This window comes from Haplochromis burtoni, unplaced genomic scaffold (assembly GCF_018398535.1).
Source record: "Haplochromis burtoni strain Fernald_Lab_line unplaced genomic scaffold, NCSU_Asbu1 Contig_112, whole genome shotgun sequence".
Classification (NCBI taxonomy): domain Eukaryota; kingdom Metazoa; phylum Chordata; class Actinopteri; order Cichliformes; family Cichlidae; genus Haplochromis; species Haplochromis burtoni.
In genome coordinates this window covers 1211087-1234435 of record NW_024582473.1, presented here as the reverse complement: position 1 = coordinate 1234435, position 23349 = coordinate 1211087, and the positions used below count along the sequence as shown (strand labels likewise).

Sequence of the window (23349 nt, the reverse complement as noted above, 5' to 3'; positions counted from 1 at the left end):
CACGCGAACTCCGCTCACCCAAACCAAAACAAAGAGTCCTCAAGCTAACAGTAGTTTGTCTACAGGGGGTTTTCTTACAAAAACGCTCGTCTTTTTCTGCCTCTCCAATCTTCGGTTAAAGGTGCAGCGGGCTGTTTAAGCAACTGTCACGACTACAAATCGGAATGTAACGCAAAAAGGTAACAGGGAGCTTTTATAAACTCCTTTTTCTGGTAGCAGTTAGCTCCTAGCAGTCAGGAGATGCTGTAAGCGCTAACTTAATAGGCTAACCTGGTTTCTTATAATTTTATCAGATTACGCAGCTCAACTAAAGTTAACCAACTTAATTTGATATTAACTCAACTCTTTGCTGAGCTGGAGCTGCACTTTGTGTTTAGTGTAGTTCTGTTAAGTGTCAAAACTCTGTAGTGGGCGGTTGTTTGTAGTTGCTGTAAAATAAGAAGCTAATGTGATAATTCACCATTATGCGATATGAAAGCAGGGTACATTGCAATCCATATGGACAGACAGGTGATGTAATGGTTAATCCCAGCTTGAGTGAGTGAATATTTGTGAAATAGTTTGATGGCTCCACTACTTCTGGATCCATAAATTTATTACTGAGCTGGGAGTTGACCTTTGCAAAAACAGCTAATTTTCCCGTAGATGAGGAGGCGGTAGTGCTGTTGTTAATGCAAGGAAGGCTGTCTATATTGATTTTTGCTGTTGTCCAATGGAATGGTCTTATCAGTGCATGATGGTGAGAGTTATTATAAGTGCGCTTTGAAGCTTATCTTGGAGGTTAATGAACTGTGTCTTGTTGCCGTGACAGCAGAATAGGATGCTAAGGATAGGGGTGAGATAGAATAAGTAGTAAGAAGAATCTTGTTGCAGGCTAAAACCTTTATGGATTAGCTATATACACTGCTCCAAAAAAATTAAGGGAACACTGGATCATCACAGCATAACACAAAGTCAGCTCATGGATCACATAAATCATTGTGAAACTATTTAACCTGCTTTTTGTGCAGATGAAAGTGACAACAGGTCAAACAGGAGAGGCAACAACAAGACAACCCCTGTTAAAGGGAATAGCCACAGACCTTTGCTCCCTTCATATCTTTCCTGACTGTTTTTTTTTCTCGAGTTTTGATTTTTGCTAGTGTCCTTGTCAGTGCTAAGACCGTGAGAGTATACCGAGGTATACTGATGAAACGGTCGATATAAAAATTTAACACGGTGTCAAACACAAACATGCATCATCATCCGTTCAGTCTCATATGTACCGATTTGTGTGCATGTAGACTGAATTTAGTATTTACGCCCACATTTGGAGGATGCAGGAATTAATTATTTTGTTGCTCATATCAGAGAACACAGTTCAGCTAAGACCGGTGATTTTTTTAAAATAAAATGTAATTAATTTTATTAATTGACATTACAGACAACTTGGTTTGGGGTTTGTCGGTAAGTGTCCAGGACTAGGTTTCAAAAAGATTTCTCCTGACCACTACTCATGCGAGGGCCTTCAGCTGGGTCCGAATTTTCTCCAGGACACATGTCAGATTGACTACTTTTTCTTTGTAAATATTTATCTATTGCTATTACACACTGCGTCGTCTCACAGCATCACTATTATGTAATTAGTGTTGATGTTTCTGTGATCTTGCACTTTTCCAGCTTGAAAGCTGCTGAGAGACAACAAGGTTTTGTCCCCCTTTGCTACTCATGTCAATGCAGCGGTAACTCTTAGAGACCCGGGTCTTGTCTTTGTTTGAATGGTGTCCGTAGGTGAGTATGTGGAAGTAGTTAAAGTTGAAAGATGTGTAAGTTGAATGAAGATTTGAAGATTCTCCCACTGAAATACATAATAAATTATTGTTGAATAAAGTTTAATAATTGAAAAAGTATAAAAGTTAAAAGTAAGACAAATACAAGCACACGTGTTCACAGGCTAGAGTCAAATGTCAATCATAAATATTCCACCCCTGTAATATTCTCAGCTTTGTAATTCTTTGTCAATATTCTTGATATTTATAATTGAGCGATTTTTATATCTTAGTACTATTTCTTAAATTTGTAAACTCTGTAACATATTGTATTATTTAAATAGTTTAGTCTGTTACTGTCTCGGAGCAACTGTAACCCACATAATTTCCGTAGGGATTAATAAAGTATTCTGATTCTGATTTATTTAGAGCAGGTAGTTGTACTGCCCTCTAGTGGAAGAGAATGTAATTGTTCTGCCCCTTACTCACGCTGATGGCTTAGAGCAGCGGTCCCCAACCCCAGTCCGCGAGAGTTGAGGCTCGGGTGTGAAATTAATGGTTTCCGGGTTTTATCGGTTTTTATCATTTTTTTTAATAGTTTTTATCGTTAACTCGCTTTCCCTGGGTCTTTCCCCGTGTGTTATGAGTAAATCTTTTTTGGGGGGTACCGGTACTGGTTTTATTTTGTTGTATTTATCCACGACACCTTAAAGGCCGGTCCATGAAAATATTGTCGGACATAAACCGGTCCGTGGCGCAAAAAGGGTTGGAGACCGCTGTTATAGAGTAATCAGGTGGAACCAGATAACCTTCCACGGCAGGCCTGATCATTTCTCACTGCACATCTATGTGCCGCTGCACAGTGTTTGAGAAACACTGCTTTAAAACTCGGCTTTCTTGGTTGCGATGGTGACGTGTTGAACTTTCTGCACAAAATATCTGCTGACTCACAGAACAAACGTGGCAAGTTGTGTTCACAAACATGAGCAAATAATTTTAAGTAGTGCAGCTGGCAAGTCCATGTACAAGGTACATGTTGTTGACATTTAGTCTTCTCCACCTTAATTCTTCATGCTACAGATTCAACAAAGTACTGGAAACATTCCTCAGACTTTGATAAATGCTGTCATATCATACACTCAAGGAAGCTGGGAAAGAAAAGCGAATGGACTTCTTTATGTTTTTTAAAGACTTAGATTACCATGACCTGGGTGACTCTTTACAGACATGTCATATTTACAGTTGTTGCAGATTTGTCAGTTGTGCTTCACTGACCATGGAGGCCATTTGTGTACAGTGAACTCACTGTCATGTTTAAGAAACCCCTTTGATGAATTTCATGAACATGGTCAGCAACAGTACTCAGGTAAGCTGCGGTATTTTAACAATACACGGGACTATGGTCCCCAAAGTGTGCCAAGAAAATATCCCAGCAGAGGCCTGATCCACTGATACAAGGCAGATTGGATCCATGCTTCAATTTTGTTTATGTCAAATTTTGACTATGCTGCCCAAATCCTGCAGCAAAAATTAAGCCTCAGTTTGCTGTCTTAGCTGACAGGAGTGGCACACATTGTGATCCTCTACCACTCTATCCCATCTGCTTTAAGGTTTGATGTGTAGTGCATTCAGAGATGCTTTTTAGCATACCTGGGCTGTAATGAGTGATTATTTGAATTACCGTTGCCTTCACTGGAAAGTTTCTCTTTTTCAGTCCATTCTCCGTTAAACCTGGAGCTGGTTGGGTGAAAAAATCCCAGTAGATCAACAGCTTTTGAAATACTCAGACCAGCCCGTCTGGCACTGATAACCTCTAAATCAACACCAACAAAGTCTTAATCACCTTTCTTACCATTCTCATTCTTGGTTTCAAGTTTAACTGTTTTTTACCATGTCTACACGTGATTGGATGATTAGATGTTTGTGTTAACGAGCAGCTAAACAGGTGTACCAAATGAAATGGCCAGTGAGTGTATGTTTTCTTCAACTCAAATATTATCTGACCACCGTGTTAAGAATATTTAAAAAGGCTATGCAAGACTCAAAAAAAAGATTTGTTGCCAGGTTGCTGAAAGTTCAAGAGTTACGAATTGGGTATAAAGAATTTAGCATTTGTAGTATGCAGCACTTAAGTAGGTGTAATGCCTTAGACATCTAGCTGAAGATAGAAGTAGGCTGTGTTGAACAGTCAGTGCCCATGAAATGCAAGATTAAAAAAATGTATGTGTAAAATGTAGTAATAATTACAAAAGTAGCTCCATGTCTTAGTGGTCCTATCTAAAGAGATTTTTAACCCATTTACAAGGCACAATAAACAAGTTTTCCCCCACAGGAAATATATTAGGCAAAAAGAAATGGAGGAATAAGAGATAAAAAGACAACAATAAATAAGCAAAATACAAGAATATCCAGTTATAAAACGCCTGGGGACTAAACTTACCAAATTAAGAAACAAAGCAAGGAGATAAAATATATTGCTTTCAGATGCAAGTCCAGGGTTTCTGCTGTTTCAGTAGTTCAGCATTCAGCACAGTGAGGGAGATTCTGCTAATGATATTGTTATCCAGGAATTCATCCTGTTTGTTCTTCAGTCACTTCAAACTGGAAGTTGTTGAAGGCACAAAAAAAAAAGAAAAAGAAAAAAAGCGTATTAATGCATTTTTATTTCATGCGAAGGGTTAAGTATAAAAGAGGCTGTGTTATCTCTGCATTTCATCTTCATCAAACTAGGATCCAGAGCCTATGAAATTTGAAGAATTAATCTCATTTGCGGTTTTTCAAATATATTTATGAGGAATGGGAAACTGGAGGATTTCCGTTTTATTAGATAATATCACAGTTTTGAAAATAATTTTTAAAGTTCAGTAACCTTCTGGATAAGCCAGGGTAAATTTTCTTTACGATATAATGTCAAACAAATAAATCGTTATAATTGTTGTGCGCAAAGAAAGAACGACTTAAAAGCAAACCAAAAAAAAATAAAAAAAATACACGGAGCCCTGAGAAGTGGCAACTTACGAGGATCACGTGAAGGCAGCACCGCTCTGATTCAGCGAAGCACGCGGCCATTCACAGTTTAAGGTCCCTCCGGTGACTCTGAATGACTAGCCCGAGCGAGTCTTCCCCCCCCTCGTCATCCAGACACGTTAAACGCTTTTGGTGGATTTTTATTTGTGTTTTTCTTTTTTAAACCAGCGAGTTAAGTCTGGCCTGAGTGTGTGCGTGTGAAACGATGCTGATGAAGTTGGAAAGTAATGAGCGAGGATGCTGAAGCTGCCGGCAAGCCCGCTTTGTTCGGAGGAGCGCAAGGCTTTTGTGCCGCTGTCATCCCGCAGCTCGTTCCCTGCTGCTTTGTCTTCACTTGGCCCTCTGATACCGAGCGGTAGGTGCACGTCGGCTTTCAAAGCACCGAGGCTTTTCAGCTCTGTCATTGTGTTACATGTGTTAGTGCTCTGCTCTCGGTATGCCTCCCTGTCATGAAAAGAATTATAATAGTGGTCCAAAAAGGAAGAGCAGTGACAGGAGGTTTATCCTTGATGGGACTCTGTGGAGTGTGTGAGATGATATAATGATATTTATGGTAGTCTCACATCCACTCATCCTGGGCAAGGGGTGGCATTTATATCCTTGTTATGAATGGTAATTCCCATTTTTATGCCTTTTTAATTAATTGTCCTTTTGTTGGATTTATTTTGTACAGGGCAGCTTCCCTGCCTTCGCCCATCAGTAGTGTCAGCTGCCCCTAAATAATAGATTGGACCCTCACCACTTGGGGCTCTCACCTCATGCTTTTAATAGACTGCCAGGACGCCATGCATCGTTGCCTGTCTTACTGTGTCTTAGATGGGTTGCTGACTTGCATTAAAACTGCACACACAGAACCAATGTACCTCTTGAGATGAATAAGAAAGTAGAAATGGTGGTATAGGAGGGGGGAGGGAGGGGTGTCCAGTAGCAGGAAATTAGACAAGTGAAATGTTAGCCCCGTCTGTGTGAAATCGTGGCTTCTGTAGACTTGCATTGCCATGTGAAAGATGAGAGGATCTGCCTGCCCTGAGTGAAGTATTGCCTTCTCAGTTCCTTTGTTCCCTCCACTCTGCTGGTGTGGCTGCTGGCTGGCAGCCTGTTTGGCTGCAAGACCCGCTTTTATTCTTAATTTCCCATTTCGGCCAAGCATTAGAATCCCATTGGAGATTCATGCTGTGTCAGGCACTGGTGTAAATACATATATTACATAATCAGCCACATCTTGCCAGAACTCTTAACTGTGGTGTTTTTGAAAAGGAGACTTCATTATTAATGAGCGTGTCATGAGTCGAGGTATGCTGTGTTGGATGACGGGCCGGGCTGCTGCTCTCTGTATGAATAATGGTGTTTTTCACATTTCAGCAATGGTCAGTGCCCGCTTTGTGTGTGCGCCTGTCGTACAGTTCACCTGAAGACACTGAACCTGAAGCAGACATTGGTGTTTTTGTGTGTGTCTGCACCCGTTTCTCCTTTTGCTCAGCTACTATGGTGACCCTTCCCTTCAAGGACACTGGCGGAGTCTGCAGCTCTGTATTAATACGGAAATTATTATTAATTTTTGTTTCCATTTTGATGTCTGAGAGGTTATCCTGCTTGAGAAGTTAACTATCTCCATGTGCGTGGCTTTAAATTTTTATTTTTATTTTAGACACGCTAAATTTGTAGAAATTTGTGCGCAAACAGTTGAGCTTTTTGCTTCACAAGACTGATGGGTTGCCGTCTGGTAAAATGAATAAATGACCTTGAATCGCCATAGAGGCAAGTCATTGCTGCATTGCTTTTGCGGAGAATTCTTTTTTTTTTTTTAATTTATCAGTTTGCTTGTCTTCTGACATTATGGTCTACCCTCCCGCTGACCCAGCCAGACAGTTAACCAATTAACCACTCAATCAGTCTGTCAGCCAGCCGGTCAACCCGTCTGACCAGCAGCAGCAAGCCGGCTGTCCGGCACGCTGAGATCTCAGCCGGCATCCAGGGAGCCTTTTCTAATTACCAGCCTTTGAGGCTCTGCCAAAACATGCAAAACCTGTTTAGTGGGCATGGTGCAGGGAAATAAAGTTCAGTTCTGCTGTGTTATTGAACAGCTTACTTAACCCTTGGTTCTAGAATAAACCCCAGTGATTTTCCTCACTTAGTGTCTTGTTAAAAACACAAAGTGCTGTCATTATTTGAATTATCCTAGATGTATATAAAACCATCCAAAGGGCGACAGTACTTGGAGTGTGCAGTCCTCCACTCTGGGTTGATGACAAATCCCTGGTGGCACTCCCGAGTTATAGTTATAGAGTTGCTATATCTAACAGTCTGGGGTATACAAAGCATCCAGAAATGCCACAGTGCACTTTTTAAAGGTTGTAATTTCAGGTGGAAAGGAAACGAGGCAAGAGACGTTACTATTCACAGCTTTCCTGTGGAGAAAACTTCCAAAAGATGGATTTCTCTCCTGGTGTATGTGATGCATTCACTCGACTAAAAGAGCTCACGCCACAAATGCTGTTGTTTGTTTTGTTTTACGCAAAGACTAAAACCAAATAAAGCACAGATATTGAAGTACTGCTGCCTGTGACCACAAATCAAAACTATTGTAATGTAAAGTTTGGATGGGTTTTAATAGCAAAAATACTGTACACATTTATTCCAAAATTTGATTTCTTTTTCCTTTTTTTTGTGCTTTACTGCCACTTTTTCATGGTTGTAGTGTGTTATGTCACATCAAGGGTGAAAAAATGTCCCCACAAACAGTTTCATTTAAGAATAATGATTATTTGAATGTTCAAATACATTCACATCCTAAATAAAAGTATCCCACATTGTGGCAGTGGATGCTAGTTACTATAAGTAGACACTCTCACCTCTTCTCTGTTATCATCTTTATTTTGATGTACAGTTTGAGTGATGCCCTAAATGTTGTCCTCCTCGATGATCATGTTCAAGTTCAAATTGAAAAGACTGAACAGAAGACATGTTAGAAATCCAGACCAGACGCTTTTTAGTGTATGTTAATGTAACAACTTATATGTGTTGTCATTGTCAGAGTTGAAGCCACTTTTACAGGACCTTGTCTTTTTTATGGAAGAAGTCAGCCTGTTTCTTCCATTTTATGTCTCTCTGATGATATCACCTCCAGTAGACGGTCATCATCATATTTCATAGCGACTCCTCTCGGGAGACCCAGCTCTCTTCATTACTGAGACCTGGATTTGTTTCTGCCTTATAAGCTCAGTGCTATTGATCAAAGAGCCAGCTGTACTGTCGCAGTGGATCTATAATGGGTGCATTCATCAACACATCTAACAGAGTTATCAATCAGTAATAACTAAATAATGATTTAATTATCAGAACCTTTGGTAGTGCAGTACTGTGTTAGCAACTGTTTGGTTACATTTTTGTACACTTCAGTGATTTGTCAACCTTTAGGTTCTGGACTGTTATTAGGCTAAAGACATTCATGTATTTTATAGTCCTTTTCAAGTTTTCTTTCAAACAAATAAATAATTGAGTCAGATTAATCAATACTGTCATTAACCGTTTGGTACAGACCTGTGTTGATAGTAAATGCAGTGATATAATTATCACACAGCTATCCAAGCAGATTTTATGTTCCCTATTCATCCTATTCGTCTGCTTGTAACTACATTATATGACTTCAGTGTACTGCACCTGTATTCTGTGTAAGCTCATTTTAGCTCCATCTTTTTATTTTGGGACTCTCCTAAGGCAGCTTTGTATGATTCACAGTTCAAACGAATCCATATTTGTTGATCCTGGGTTAAAATTAACAGAATGTACTGACGGCATCTGAATTTTAGTATTTTTTGGGGAAGAATGTGGAGAAAATTGATGTTCACATTTCTAAGATCTGGTTGAAGGGGACATGTTAAGCTAGTGTCCAGCTCATATAATAGCTTTGCATGATTAACAGTTCAAAATAATGATAGAGTGAGAAATCCCTGCTCTGTGACATCACAAAGATTCACGAGCAGATAAAATGTCTGAAACAGTGTTTAGAACAATCTGAACCTGAGCTTTGGGCTCCTGGGGATTGTTTTGTACTTTTTTGAAACTTTGTCAGTGTTTAATATGAGCACCTATATATGTAAAAGTATAGATAATGCTTTACATTTGGTATTTGTCATGTAGTTTAACATGACTGAAGATCCGTTTTTGCAAGTATTTCTCTTTCAGTCTTAAAACAATGAAAGCCTGAAGCCAATAATGGAAGCGAGTTGCTTTTCGCTTGAGTGTGCGTGCCTGCTTCTGCATTTCTCGAGTGCATTAATGCACGCAGGAGCTTGTGTGTTTAACTCCTTTCTGAAATGGAGGGCAGATATTGTAAGAGCTCTCTCAGGGCTGCTTGTCTGTCTCTGGAAAAAACACTCAAGGAAGCATCGCTCACTCCGAAGCAAGGTGGATCGGTCGTTACCTATCTGTCAAAAACCTGTGAAAAACCAGCTTGTGGAGCAAATAAACAATCGAGACGATTTCTCTTTGTTGTCCTGTAGCCAAGTGAGTTCGTCTCACTCAGATTGTTTCACATGGATACACCCTCTAATTGATGCTGATGTAGTGTGTGCCTGTAGCTGAAGGCTGAGGTCGGTGGTGCTCACAGTTTGGTGCAGTTGTGTTTCTGCAGCACTTAGGGCCTGTTGGGGTTCACGCGAGTTGACTGCAGACTTTTCTCGTCCCGCGGCTCGGCATGTAAAAAACTACTCTTTTGCTCCTCGAGCGATTTCTGCACGACAGTGTGAATGAGTCTAGAGAGGATGCAGAGTAATGTGCCTTGCCGCTCCATGAAGTCACGCATCAGTACTTTGGGTTTCTGTGCGATCATTAGTGCCGTCCCACTTGGACTCGAAGCTTTGAGCACATCAAACTTGAATGGCTGCTTTGAATGAGTTTCTAAAGTGATGCTTTAAATATAAAAACCTTTATGGAGTTGCTCGATTATCTACTCACTGTTCAGCTCCATGAAGTATAAGACGATGAGAAGCTGTCAGATGTGAGGTGTTTTTCTAGAGCTACGGACACAGTTAACGAAACGCTTAATATATGTATATATATGGGATAAACATTTTAGAGATTGGTATACTTTAAAGTTTTGCGACCTAATAATTAATACCAAATCTTCTTATATTTTCCGTTTTGCTGTAATGAAATTATGCTAGTTGCTCTAAATATTAAGGAATAAATGAGAAGGGCAGATGAAGGTCATCATTGCAGCGGACAAACAAAGTAATGCAATTTCTGACTTGTATTGATTCCACTCTTAATTTATGAGAACCAGTATTTGGCAGTTGCTTTCATTAAATTAAAAAAACCTGTTTAATCTTTGCAATCATGGATTTCCATAAGACAGTAAAGAAATGCAGGATTATGCTGTTTTTATGTATATAAAAGCCACAGAAGTGATAGAGATAAAGATACGGAGCCAAACAATAATAGCCTTAATTAGTCTAAAAGTATGTGGGCATTTATTGGCTTCACCTGGAGAAGGTCGTAGGTCTTAATCTGAAACTGGCTTATATTAGAGTCAGGACTCGAGGTCTAATCTCACCTGGTTAATTAGTGTACGAGTCAGTCTTTGTGTTGATGCACTTTCTCGGTCATTTACATGTTACTGCATTACACTATTAGCGCATAACTCGACATGTTCTGCATCCATTTCATATTAACAGCACTGCAGGGTTTTATGTACCTTACACAGCTGTAGCTAGTTGACCTGACATGTATAACTGTAGGAGGCATCAAGTGTTCTTAAAAAAATCTCTGTTAATCTTCTCTAGTTTTATTCTACTGCATCCTATTACTATTTATTTTTAATAATCGAACTTTACGAGATGTGCGTCATTGTGATTTCCTCCCATCTCTTCACAAGTGAGCAGTGTGGTGTGTCAGCGTTGGACTGCAACCACCAGCAGCGGCCGGAGGTCAGGACCATGAGTCTGTACGGGGGCGGTGCCAGTGGCGGTGCGAGAGAAAGAGGAGGAGGAGCAGAACATTACCGGGAACAGCAGCGGCGGCGCTCCAGCGATCGTTCACGCGACTCCTCCCATGAGCGGGGAGAGAGCCAGTTGACGCCTTGCATCAGGAATGTTACCTCTCCCACTCGGCAGCACGGTGAGGAGGATAAAGGTGCTTGTTGTAGATGGTAAAAGCAGGCCAAATATTCTCTGCATTAATCGTCCACATTTCTCCATCCGTAGACCGTGAACGTGGCGAAGGAGGCTCATCATCCAGGTCCTCCAGCCCACGTCCACCCAGGGTTTCTCTTCCCCATTCCCACGTAGGACACATACCTCGTTCCCTGGCTTCTCCTGGAGTTGACCACCACTCCAAAACTTTGAGCCAAGGATCCTCTGATATGATCTACATCTATGACCTGAGCAGTAAAGAAGGACATCGCAGTGGGCTGAGACTGGGAGAAAGAGTAACACTCATTGTGGACAACACACGATTTGTGGTGGATCCTGCTATTTTCACAGCTCAGCCTAACACCATGCTGGGCAGGTAATTGTCCAGACCACATCAGAGCACATTAACTTTTAAGTTTTATTATTTTACCAACAAAAATAAGTGTTGAGGTAGTCACTCTGAAAATCAGACGACGGGCAAAAAAAGAAGTTCTCTGTTAGATTATAACTGCATAGAGATAACACAGGCCAGGTATATCATCAGCAGCTTATGCATTTTAATGAACACAAAGCATGGCAGTACAGATAGATGGTCATTTATCTGTTCAGCCGTTGTTTGCAGTCATTAAAAAAAACCTGCCGTGTATTTTCAGGATGTTCGGTTCTGGGCGGGACAACAATTTCACTCGGCCCAATGAAAAAGGAGAGTTTGAGGTGGCAGATGGTATCAGCTCCACTGTCTTCAGAGCCATCCTGGTGAGAAAGGATGTCTGTGTGTCGGTCACTTTCTGTGTAATCCTCTCATTAGTGTTCGCTTCACTGTCATTTCTTTCCCTGACTTTGTCTCAGACTTTTCCATTTCCCCTCTATTAACCACAGACCCAATGAGTGTCTTCTCTTGTATTCTCTGTGTGATTATTTCGGCATATTCATTCTTTTTTGTAACCTTTCTCTCTCTTTTTCCATCCTGTGTTTGGGGCCCAGAACCTCTCTGAAAACGTTGGATTATTTGCATGATCTAAACTCTCATTTATTATGGTTATCATAGGTTCTAAAATAAATATGTAGTTACCCAAACAGGGATTGCAATTACAGAAGCAGCAAAGTACCTCAAACAAGCTGATGTTGTATCCTAAAGACACAACATCAGCTCTTTTTATTCTAAGAAGCACGGCTCATTGAGGAAAGTTGGGGTCGTATATCTGCTGAGAATATTTGCAGTCTCAGTAAAGTGTCTGTTTCTGGTGGGATCCTATAGTTACAGTCAGACCTGTATGCCACATGCTGGCATATTCTAGTGGGTTGCAGAGGATAACAAGCTGATGTGAGTTTATTTAAAATTGAAGCTCTTCTTCCATCTGTTCATATGATGTGGGCTAAATAGAAGCACCCGTACATTGCAGTGCAGTTCAGTCATATCCACCTATCCTGGTATAGTCTTGCTAAGATTTTGGGGGCTTTTGCTGCAATTCAGCAACTCTTGCGAATGATTTATGGTCCTACATTTGTGTCCCTTTTAGAGAGGGATTGTGTGACGGAGACATTCAGTCCTCCAAAATGCTAGAAGCGGGTGGCCTGACAGCAGGGACTTTATCCACAGGTAGAATGCTGGTTGGCTTAAAATTGACTTGAACAGTAGAGAGTAGAGTAGAAGAAGAAGAAGAAGTAGCATTAAAAATCGCCACAGTGGACATTTTCATCTGTTTTAACACTCCGCTTCACTACAAAGAATTTCTTTGTATATTATTTTTATAGTCACCACATACATGAACAAGAATATTACCATATTACTGCTTGTTCCACGTATTTTTCACACACTGCACCTATAAACTACCAGCACAATACCACACCATGCACTTTAGTCCGCACACTAGCTGTCTGCTTCTTCATTCTGTAGCCCATCATCAGGTAACAGGGATAACAGTTTAACATGCTCACACTCAGAGGTAGATTCATGTGAAAGTCCCATGTGCAGTTGTACTAGGTGAGTTTTAGTATCACTAAAATGTCAATTTGTGCCGCCTAAAGACGTCTAATACAAATTAAAGTTGAGGCATTGCAGTTAAATGTAGAGAGAGGAACTAAATGCTTCCTGCTCTTTCCTCTAACATAGATTATTACTCTTTTGTCATTTGTTTTGCCCGAAGAAAGAAAGAATCACTTTAATTAAATACTGCAGAATTTAAATTGTGCCAGGTGCAGCAGAGTACTTCCAGTGAGGATGCAAAAATACATCAGCCAAGTGTCTTGTCGCGTATCAGCTGCTAAGCAACTAGTAAATAAGGTGACATTTACCGGTGTCACTGTCCCTCATTTATCTGCTTTTGTCATGAAAGTTTTGCAGTGGCTAAGTGTAGAAAAATAACACATATCAGTTTTTAGGTATTTATCAAGTCAGATTTTATACCCTTAAATTCTTTTCTGCTAAAAGAAAACTGAAGGGGAGAATTATTACAGCGTGACACGTCGGCGGCCGTAATTAAAAGCAAAACTGATAAAGAAGGAGCGGGAGGTAGGGATTTTTTTGTATGCACCAATTGACAACTAACCCCCAACATGAAAAAAACAAACTGTCAGTATAAACTATTGCAAAAGCACTCAACACGTCGAGAACCCACGGCCCCTCGGGGCATGCTTTGATGGGAGAAGCTGGCTTATAATGCTAATACTGTGCGAACAAGCTGAAAACAAAGATCCCTTCTGAAAGAAACTTGGCCAGCTTTAAAAGGTGAATCTGACCCAGAGGCTGCAGGACTGTCTGGTTTGCTGGATCGTGTAAAAGTGTCTCGTAAGGCCGTGAAGGAAACTTTTATGTTAGTGGAGCTTTTTACAGAGGGGAAAAAACTGCAGGTGTCACGTTGCATGTTTTTATCTGACAGTACAACGGAAAGAGGAACTGCTGGTGAAAATAATGTGAGATAACGTAAAGACTGTTATGCACAGATACGAATACAGTTGTGGTTTGAAATGTTTGGTATGTGTTACAGCATACTGCTGCTTCTTTTTCCTGGACTATTTACTGACAGCTGAAAGAGCACCCAGTGCACAGACCGTAGTGAACATGCTCGTTCATTAATGCTGATTTCATCTGTTCATAGCAAAATAATCATTAGCACAACAGCAGCCTGAGGAGAGGAAATATTCTGAAAGCCGTCCAAGTTGTCTGCTTCCAAAAGTGTTTGTGGCAGGTGTAAAATGTTATGTGTTTGCCTCTTCTCTTTGGGAGAGCATTAGTAACAACGGGCGAAAAGCTGCTCGATTGTGGTCGTGGTATAATGGATTTTGGCAAAAGCCTGCATGTCTGTGGGAATTACACAAGGAGACATGAGGCAGAGCAGGAAATGAGATGTGCCAGAACTTTCTGTCCTGTGTGCCCCGAGTGTCTCCACTCTTTCTTTTTCTCCCCATCAGTAGAAAGTCTCCTGGGTAACAGCCACCGTGAGGGTGCACAGGGACAGACAGAGGATGGAAAGTGGGGCAGGGAGGGAGGCTGACGTCGGAAGCTTTTACTTTCATCACCCTTCACCCTTTCTCCTCTAAGCCTCTCTCTCCTCTGTGACGTTGCTTTTTACTTTCATCTCCACTCGCTCGCTCGCTCTCCATCCCTCCCCCCTCTCCTCATCCTCTCTTTCGCTCTCTCTCAGCAGCAGCAGCATTAATAATGGCGCCTTGTTTTTTCTCCCTTGCTCATGTGCGTGCATGAACATCCACCGCTCCGTCCGTTTATGTGTGCGATCGCGCCGCTGAAAATGGCAGGATTACTACAAGTCGGGGATAATCCGCTGCCCTGACGGCGTTTCCATTCCCGAGCTGAGGGAGGCATGTGACTACCTCTGTATCTCCTTCAACTACAGCACCATCAAGTGCAGAGACCTCAGTGAGTATCTAAATGGCTAGCTGTTGATTTACTGCATGCACACTGATGTAGTTCCTCCTTCTGTCAGTGCACAGTTTGGTGAGTGTGTTGGTTTTTTACTTCTTTTGTTTTTTAATGGGAAAAAGTACACGTCTCTGCATGTTGCATGGGTACAGGCAGTTACTTCAGGGATAGGAAAGCAATAATTTCACACTAACAGGCTGGATATTGTTCACTGTCCTTTACTGAAGCCATCAGTTGAATGTGGAGCAGATTATGCGATTGATTTATTGAGAAAAAGAAAGAGCTGAAATAACATTGTTTGCTTAAATTTATTGCACAGCTACATTGTACTGGTTTGTGACAATGCTGCGTGTGATGGACGTTTGTTGTTGTTGTCGTTGTGCATGGCTGTGCCTCTTGTTTGTGTGTCTGAGTGTGTGGGAGGAGTGGCTTCAGCGCGCAGCCTGCTGCTTGCTGCTGCTCTATGCTGAGCTCTAAAGTAGGTCATGATTAGCTGTGAGATTCAGTGCTTGTTATGCAGGCACATAACAAGCCAAAGCTGGTAAAGTTAATTAATCCACAACAGGATGGGATTTTTTTTTTTATTCTACTTTTTAGAGTTCTTTTTTTCAGTCAGCATGTCTGTGATTTCAATTGATTGCTGTTCCAGGTAGAAACACCAGGGATGTACTGATATATCAGCTCAGTAGCAGAATACCCTGTTCAGTGATACTGGCAAATAAGATTACATTCACCGATGTCACTGGCTGATATTTATCTTTTGTGTCACAGTACAGCTTACAAATATTAATTAATAAACCTTAAATCTTAATAAACATTAAGTAAATACAACCACAGGTGAGCAACAACACATGACAAGATGATTGGCTGGTGTGAGGGGGAGGAGTCAGAGATTAATAATAACTAATGATTAAATGCAGAGTGGTGCATGAACACATGGTGAGTGAAAGGGGACACCCGAGTGTGAGCACTTTTGAAAAGTTAGAAGTTTAAAATCATCATCAAAGATCTTAGAACAGCAACTGTTGCTGCCATGATGTCAGTCTGGGAAAGGTTATAAGGCCATTTCTAATGATTTTAAAGTCCACCAAAGTCCAAAATATTCTCCTCAAGTGGAAAACATTCAGGACAGTTGCAGTTCTTCCCAGGAGTGGATGCCACAGGAAATTCATCCCAAGGTCAGATGGCACAATGCTTAGAGAAACTGCAAAAATCCCAAGAGCTCAGGCTCTACAAGCCTCAGTTAGCTTGTTAAATGTTAAATGTTAAAGTTCATGACAGTATAATAAAAAAGACTGAACAAGGAAAGGTTGTTAGGAGAAAGCCTCTCCCCTCTGAAAAGAAAAGGGCTGCACAGTTTAGATAAAGTTGCATCTGAGCAAACCTCTACTGGAACAATCCCCTTCGAAGCGACGACACCAAAGTTGAGATGTTCAGCATTAATGCACCGTGCCACATGTGGTGAAAATCAAACACGGCATATCAGCACAAACATCTCGTATCAACTCGCAGCACAGCGTTGGAGGTCTATGCTTTGGGCCTGTTTTGCAGCCACGCTGAGGCGTATTTTATAGTCAAATGTGAGGGCATCTGTCTGAGAGCTAAAGCTTGCGGTGGAACCTTAAGAAAGCCGTGCATAAACAAATGCCCGCAAACCTCAATGAACCGAAGCAGCATTGTAACGAAGAGTGAGCCACAATTCCTCCACAACACTCTGAGAGACTGATAAAGACATTCAATGAACGATTAAATCAAATTAGAGCAGGGCGATATGACCAAAAATATTTATCACGATATACATTTGAAAATTTGCGATAACGATATAACTGACGATATAATTGACACTAGACAAAATACTTTACAACTCCACAACTTTATTAGTGCAAAAAAAAAAATCAGTATATTTTCACATAAACAAGCAGCTGTTTTTTTTATGTGCATTAAAGTTGTAAAAAAATATAAAAGTGCAAATGCAAATTCCTTGCTGGCAGTTTAACCAAAACGCATTTCCAGTGGAAACTGGCCGACATATCCTCAGCATAACCATGTATAATATCCACAAAACTTAAAAAGAGGTTATACACACACAATAAGGTAATATTATGTTGAAGCACAGTACGTATCACTCCGCGAGGAGTACATAAGGCACACGGGATTATAAGGGGCACTGTCGATTTTCAGAAAATCAAAGGATTGATTTTAAGTGTGCCGTATTTTCTAAAAAACACGGTAAAAACGACGGCCCGCTAGCATGCGCTACCAAAAATATTGCTTTGTTGTGTATCTGACGGACGAAAGCTAAACCAGTTCCACACCACTGAAGTTGCAGCATTTTTACAAACCAGTTCTGGTTCATCCGTTTCATTCAACGATCCGCTTTCGCTCTTCTCATTCTGCGTTGCCGCCATGTGCGTATGAAAGCAAAGGCACTGCGCATGCGCGTTTTGCACATTTTCTATCGCGATATTTCATTTTCGTATCGTTGCCGAACATTATACCGGTATTACCATGAACGGTATGATATGGTCCAGCCCGATTTCCAATTATTCCTGCTAAAAGTTGAATCATGTGGTGCCTCCACCACCACCACCACCTTCTAGTCTTCTTTAGAAATAACTTCTGTGGACACAAACTGCATTTTCAGAACTGTTAGTCAAATTTGATTAAAAAAACAACCCACAGTTAAAAGGCTCCTCCATATGCTTCTATTCAGGATTACCTGAGTGTCTTGACTGTTTCTATTATTAATCCAATACAATAACAAGTTTGATACAGATAGTCGTTCATGTGGAGTAATTAAAGTCTTCTACTTGCTTTGATTAGAGCAAGAATCACAGCTCAGTATCGTTTCTGGCTTCTGCTTTCTGTCCACAATGACGTCTGGTCTGTTCGTCCTCAGGCGCCCTCATGCACGAGCTGTCCAACGACGGAGCCCGGCGTCAGTTTGAGTGTTACCTGGAGGAGATGGTGCTGCCGCTGATGGTGGCCAGCGCCCAGAGCGGAGAGAGGGAGTGTCACGTGGTGGTGCTGACTGACGACGATGTGGTGGACTGGGACGAAGAGTACCCACCGCAGATGGGAGAGGAGTACTCGCAGAGTAAGATTTCATAGTGAACCCTGCTGCTCCACTGATCTGGTTTGTTAGCCTCATAACTGGGTGACAGTAATCTGATGGAGGCCGTGCTCCACTTTACAGAAACCAGGCTAAGGTGCCTCGGTGTGTGAAAACAGGCCACAGTGGCACGAACACTTCCTGCAGCTCCCGCTTACTTTCTGTTTGTGTGGCTTTTTCTTGTTTACCTTTTAAATGTCTCAGATAGGGCAGGAAAGTCGTGCATTCGGAGAGTTGTCGGTTTTTCTTCATATTTTAATGCGCTGACTTCACATTGGTTTGATTTTGAATGTATCTCTTGTCATCTCTTGTCGCAGTCATCTACAGCACCAAACTTTACCGCTTCTTCAAGTACATCGAGAACAGAGACGTGGCCAAGTCGGTGCTGAAGGACAGAGGACTGAAAAAGATCCGACTGGGAATTGAAGGTACACCACAAAGGTTTTTTTTGTTACTGGTGGCTTTCAGAATAGTGTTTGTCTTCAAATGCAGTCTGGTCCTTGAATGTCTAAAGCCGATGTAAAATATTTTGTAAAAGTAATTGCTTTCAAAGATGATGTCACAAAGAGTCCTTATCAGCTTCCTACAGACTGCTTTTTTTCATAGCCAGGCTGGCACAGGCACAGCTCTGCTCAGCCTTTAGCTCCCAGTGGCAACCAGGACTAAAACCATCACAGATGTATCATCAAGTGCAGCAGCTTAGAGTCATTTAGGTAATTTAACTCAATCAATGATGCGGTTCTGTTGGCTTCATCGGTTGGTGACCTCCGGCTTGCACTGGAGCGGTCGTGGCCGAGTTTGAAGCAACGGGAATGAGAATCAGCTCTGAGGTGTAGATATCTCAGGATATTCAACGTTTCAATAGTAAAACTGTACCAGTATGTCTGAGACATAAAGTCACAAACTAGGTTTGGCACGTTGGATGTTCAGTCTGCTTTGTGACAGATCGCTGGAACCCAAGGCACAAGAACAACATAGCCCCACACGGTGCTGTGACCCTTGTTCCCCAAATGCACTTACAGGATTCCCGGCTCATCTTTTAGTTCAGTGCCAGAATCATTGCTAATAAGTGACCTCGGTTTTTCCACCTTGATCACAACTTTTTATCATCACATGACAGGTTCTATAAACAAACAAGTTAGCAGTGGAGTTCCTCAGGGGCCTATGATGGGCCCAGTATTTTTCACCCTATACCCGTTTCCCTTGAGTTTCAAAATAAAATAAAATTGGTGAGCTCTTGTCCTAGTTCTTCTCTATGTTTAGACCACATTGGTGTCTACTGTCTCCTAATACAAGTGACTTGGTGAGGTCATGTCTGTATGAGGAGAGGATGGAATGAATTCATTTAGGACACATCAGTCACCTTCTTGATGATGCTTTATGATGGACCGCTATCTAATCGTCATAAGCAGCATAAAAGTCTGCAGAGTACTTCAGCTCACATTACAGTACTTGTCATGATGGCTTGTTATGCCTGCTCTACCTCCTGTAGTTCAGGAGGAAGTTGCTCTCCGATGCATCCTTTGGAGTATAAATGTTAGCTAGTACTCCGCTATGTAAGAATCACTCCATTTACCAAGCTAAAAAACACAACAGCAAACCTGGAAGGAAAAACAGTTGTAGGTCATGGAAACAGTTTCACAGGAACAAACGGGAGCGTTCCTGCGGGCCTGCAGAGGGACGTTTTTACCCACACTACACACAGTAAATTATGTTGTTTAACAGGTTGTTAAAATCTAAAAGGCCGAATCTGAGGCAAGAATTTCCACAACAACAGTAAAATGCCTGTAAATGTGGCTTTCATTACATGACTTTTAGGAAAATGTTAAATACAAGCTCTAGCTTCATGCTAAAACTCTCAGTAACACTCGCCTCTATGCGTGAAGCCAAGTAACACTTTCTTCTGGCATGTCTCAAAGCTGGAGCTCGAAAAGAATCAGGGCCACACATCCCACATTTTTTCAATTATCAGTAATTAACAATATCCAAGTTGAATTTTTTTTGTAAAATATAGGTTAGTTTGATGCCATCAGCCGAGTCTTGTTGGTTTATTTTCCCATCATATTACATTGACTCAAACAGTGTTTGAGTCAAATGGTGAATCTCACAGAGTCATTAGTTATAGTTCAGCTGCTTAGTTTGGATTCGGGAGGCAGACAGCCTCTACTTTTAAGATTTGGCTTAAAACGTAACTTTTTGATAAAACATAGTTGGGGTTGGATCGGGTGACTCTGAATCCTCGCTTAGTTACACTGCTCTAAGCTCAGACTGCTGGAGGAGGCTACCCATGATGGTTTTATACCAATAACAGTATGTCATTAACTTGTGTGCACTCGCACCTGTAGTGAGTAGTTGTTTCTCCTCATCCTCCAACCAATAGATGCTGTTAGTGCGTATCTGTCTGCAAGCTATTTTGCAACCCAGCTTCACTCGAGCTTGTTTTGTCCCGACTACATATTGTTCCTTCCTTCCCAGGATACCCGACCTACAAAGAGAAGGTGAAGCGACGACCTGGAGGCCGTCCGGAAGTCATCTACAACTACGTGCAGCGCCCCTTCATCAGGATGTCCTGGGAGAAGGAGGAAGGCAAGAGTCGGCATGTGGACTTTCAGTGCGTCAAGTCCAAGTCAACCACCAACCTGGCAGCGGCGGCCGCAGACATTCCGCAGGACCAGCTGGTGGTCATGCACCCTCCCGGGCCGCAGGTGGACGAGCTGGACACTCTCCCCCAGCAGGTGGTGCTGGGGCCGGCGTCTGAGAGCAGTGCAGCCCCCCAGCCAGCACAGGCCTACGAGGGCCTGAACCAGCAGGCTCAGGACGGCTCAGGCCCGGCCGCACACAGCAACCAGCAGCAGCAGCAGCACAGCAGCGGCAGCCAGACTCAGGCCACTTACCGCTACGAGCCGGACCCCGACATGCCGTCACCCTCTGCATGAGACGGTTTGCTACACACTCCCCCCCTCCACCTCTGTGTTCACACCTCCAGCAACAAATGCTTTCACCTTCACCAACAAGGCTTCTTGCATTCTCATCACAGCTGCACACATGTTACCACCTAATGAAGCACACACACGTGTGATTGGCCTTTAGCAGCCAGCAAGCGCACAAAGTTGTAGAGTTTAAGCGGCGTGTTGCTTTCAGTGTGAGCACAGACTTTTCCAGTGTTTCCTCCACCACCACCTCTTCCTCCTGAGTGGCAAAACACCAGTTTGCCTTGTGTTGCACCTCTGCTGCAGCTGCTTTCAGTCCACACGACGTCCGAATGAATGAGAACTAGAAGCACATCAGCAAACCTCCCCTCCCAGCTCTGTTTACTCTTTGATTTGTCAACCAAAGGAGAGTTTAGTGGACCTTTGTGTACACGTGAGGAAAGATCTGTTTTACATGTGTGAATGCTGAGTGCTGTGTGTGTGTTGTAGAATACTGTACCTCACTGGGAAAGTGGATTTCAGTGCCTCTGCATATTTCTGTGGGGGGGGGGCAATAATTTGATGTGAAGATGGACTCTTTTTCTTGTGTCACAACGTTTCACACAACATACATGTGTTTACTTCAGAGGGGTGCACTACAGAGCGGGTTCAGCATTGCCAGACTTTGAGTTAGCTGATTCGACAGTAATTAAAACCCCCAGTATCCCAGAGATGACGGTAATAATGGTGGTTATAAGTTTTCTCTGTCAACACAGATTTTCTGCACGCTTCCATAAAACCAGGTGTTTGATGTGGCTTTTTACTCTTCTTCCTCACAAATCTGATCGAGTGCCATATATCTCACTCTGAGATATTATAAAGAGGGGATAAATAGTGTGTGTGTATAAGTAATATAAATAAAACAGCAGAAGGCAACACTGCTGTGGATTAATAAATTAGAACTCAGCATGCTCGATGTGCTGCTGTTTATTTGGACAGCTGGATATCAGAGCTATGAAACTAACTGTGTCATGCACAGTTTGCAGAGCTGTAGCTTTACGGCGGGACTTGATGGTATGCTCTGCAAACAGAAATGTGCCACTTGCAACAGATTTTAAACCAAAACTCTGAATAGAATTTGCTCCGGATCAGATTATATGATCATCACCTGTTAACTGAAGACTGATTTTCGTTTTGCAGTACACCCCTCTGATAAGTTAGGTGTTAGTTTAAGTCTTGTTTATTTTCTGCTCCACTCCTGAGTCTTGACCGAGGTGCTCTGAAACTCTGCACAGATCCATCATCACTGCTGCGAGCACACAGGATGTCAGAAAAGATGCTGAACACGTTTTTTGGTTGTTGTTTTTTTTAAATAAATGCTATTTACAACACCTTCAAGAATCACAGTCGCTTTCTTATTTAAGCTGTTTTCTTCATGTCTCAGATTAATGAGGTCTTGGAAACATTCCTCAGATTTTGGAGGTGGGCAACTCCAGGCCTCGAGGGCCGGTGTCCCTGCAGGTTTTATATGTGTCCTTGAACCAACACAGCTGATTTAAATGGCTAAATTACCTCCTCAACATGTCCTGAAGTTCTCCAGAGGCCTGGTAACTAACTAATCATGTGATTCAGGTGTGTTGACCTAAGGTGAGCTCTAAAACCTGCAAGACACCGGCCCTCGAGGCCTGGAATTGCCCACCCCTGTCATAAAGGGATAGACATGGTCAGCAGCAATACTTGAGACCACTGGAACCTCTAAACCTGAAAGATGGTTGTTTGGGGAAATCCCAGCAGATCAGCTGTTTCTGAAATACTCAAATTAGCCCATCTGGCAGCAACAACATTAAAAGTCACATTTCTTTTTATTCTGATGCTTGGTTTGAGCTTCAGCAGGTCACCTTGAATGCATCGAGTTGCTGCCATGTGATTGGCTGATTATAGATTTACTTAGATTAGGTATATATTAACAATTAGCTGAAAAGGTGTACCTAATAAAGTGGCTATAAGTATATACATGGCAGAAAATGAGTCCTCTCGAACCCTAAGGTGCTTATGGTGATTAAAATCTCCACCTCAGATGTTTCCAACACTGGCTGTTTACATGTTAATCACTCATTAATAAGTCAAACATTGTGTTTGACGTCCTGCTGAAGCCTTCTGCTGTTATAACAGCTTCACGTCCAGGTCTTGGCGCCGCACACTGATCCAGGCTGCGCGATTAGTGATGTTTGAAGCCTGCAGATGTGATCGGCGTGCAGTGACTCAGCTTTAGAAGAGTTTTGAAATATTAAAATTCAGATGCCTTCTCATAACACGCAGAGTCTCAAGAAGAAACTTTACTTTCAATTTTTAAAGCGGCATCTGAGGTTTTGTGAAGCTTTGGCAGAGGATGAAAGAAATGCTCAGTAGCAGGAAAACGACCCAACCTCGGCTGGACAGATCAAATATAGATACGCTGCTTCCACTGTAACCATGATTATTTAATGTGCGTCCAGAGTGTCTGCTCATGCTTTGAGCAACTTTACAGGGCCGCGGGAAGCAA

General features: G+C 42.0%; 1 protein-coding gene across 2 annotated transcripts; it reads left to right on the top strand.

The window, feature by feature from the left end:
- On the top strand, nt 1-22246 carry LOC102293480 (BTB/POZ domain-containing protein 10). Of its 2 annotated transcripts, none has more exons than XM_005928390.3 (8): nt 1-179; nt 10651-10892; nt 10979-11282; nt 11560-11662; nt 14663-14783; nt 17686-17883; nt 18216-18326; nt 20374-22244. In XM_005928390.3, the coding sequence occupies exons 2-8, from the start codon at nt 10712-10714 to the stop codon at nt 20832-20834; spliced, it is 1479 nt and encodes a 492-aa protein (XP_005928452.1). In that variant the 5' UTR covers nt 1-179; nt 10651-10711; the 3' UTR covers nt 20835-22244. The 2 variants fall into 2 exon arrangements, with proteins under 2 accessions (XP_005928452.1, XP_005928451.1); XM_005928389.3 differs by lacking the exon at nt 1-179 and adding an exon at nt 2522-5130 and having other exon boundaries at nt 20374-22246.
- The last annotated feature ends 1103 nt before the right edge of the window (nt 22247-23349 follow it).

Excerpts from the sequence above, each read along its gene's own strand:
- LOC102293480 (XM_005928389.3), top strand. The coding sequence starts at position 5,003 with ATGAGCGAGGATGCTGAAGCTGCCGGCAAGCCCGCTTTGTTCGGAGGA. Across the intron at positions 5,131-10,650 it reads TGGCCCTCTGATACCGAGCG|TGAGCAGTGTGGTGTGTCAG; the intron begins GTAGGTGCACGT and ends TCTCTTCACAAG. Across the intron at positions 17,884-18,215 it reads GGGAGAGGAGTACTCGCAGA|TCATCTACAGCACCAAACTT; the intron begins GTAAGATTTCAT and ends CTCTTGTCGCAG.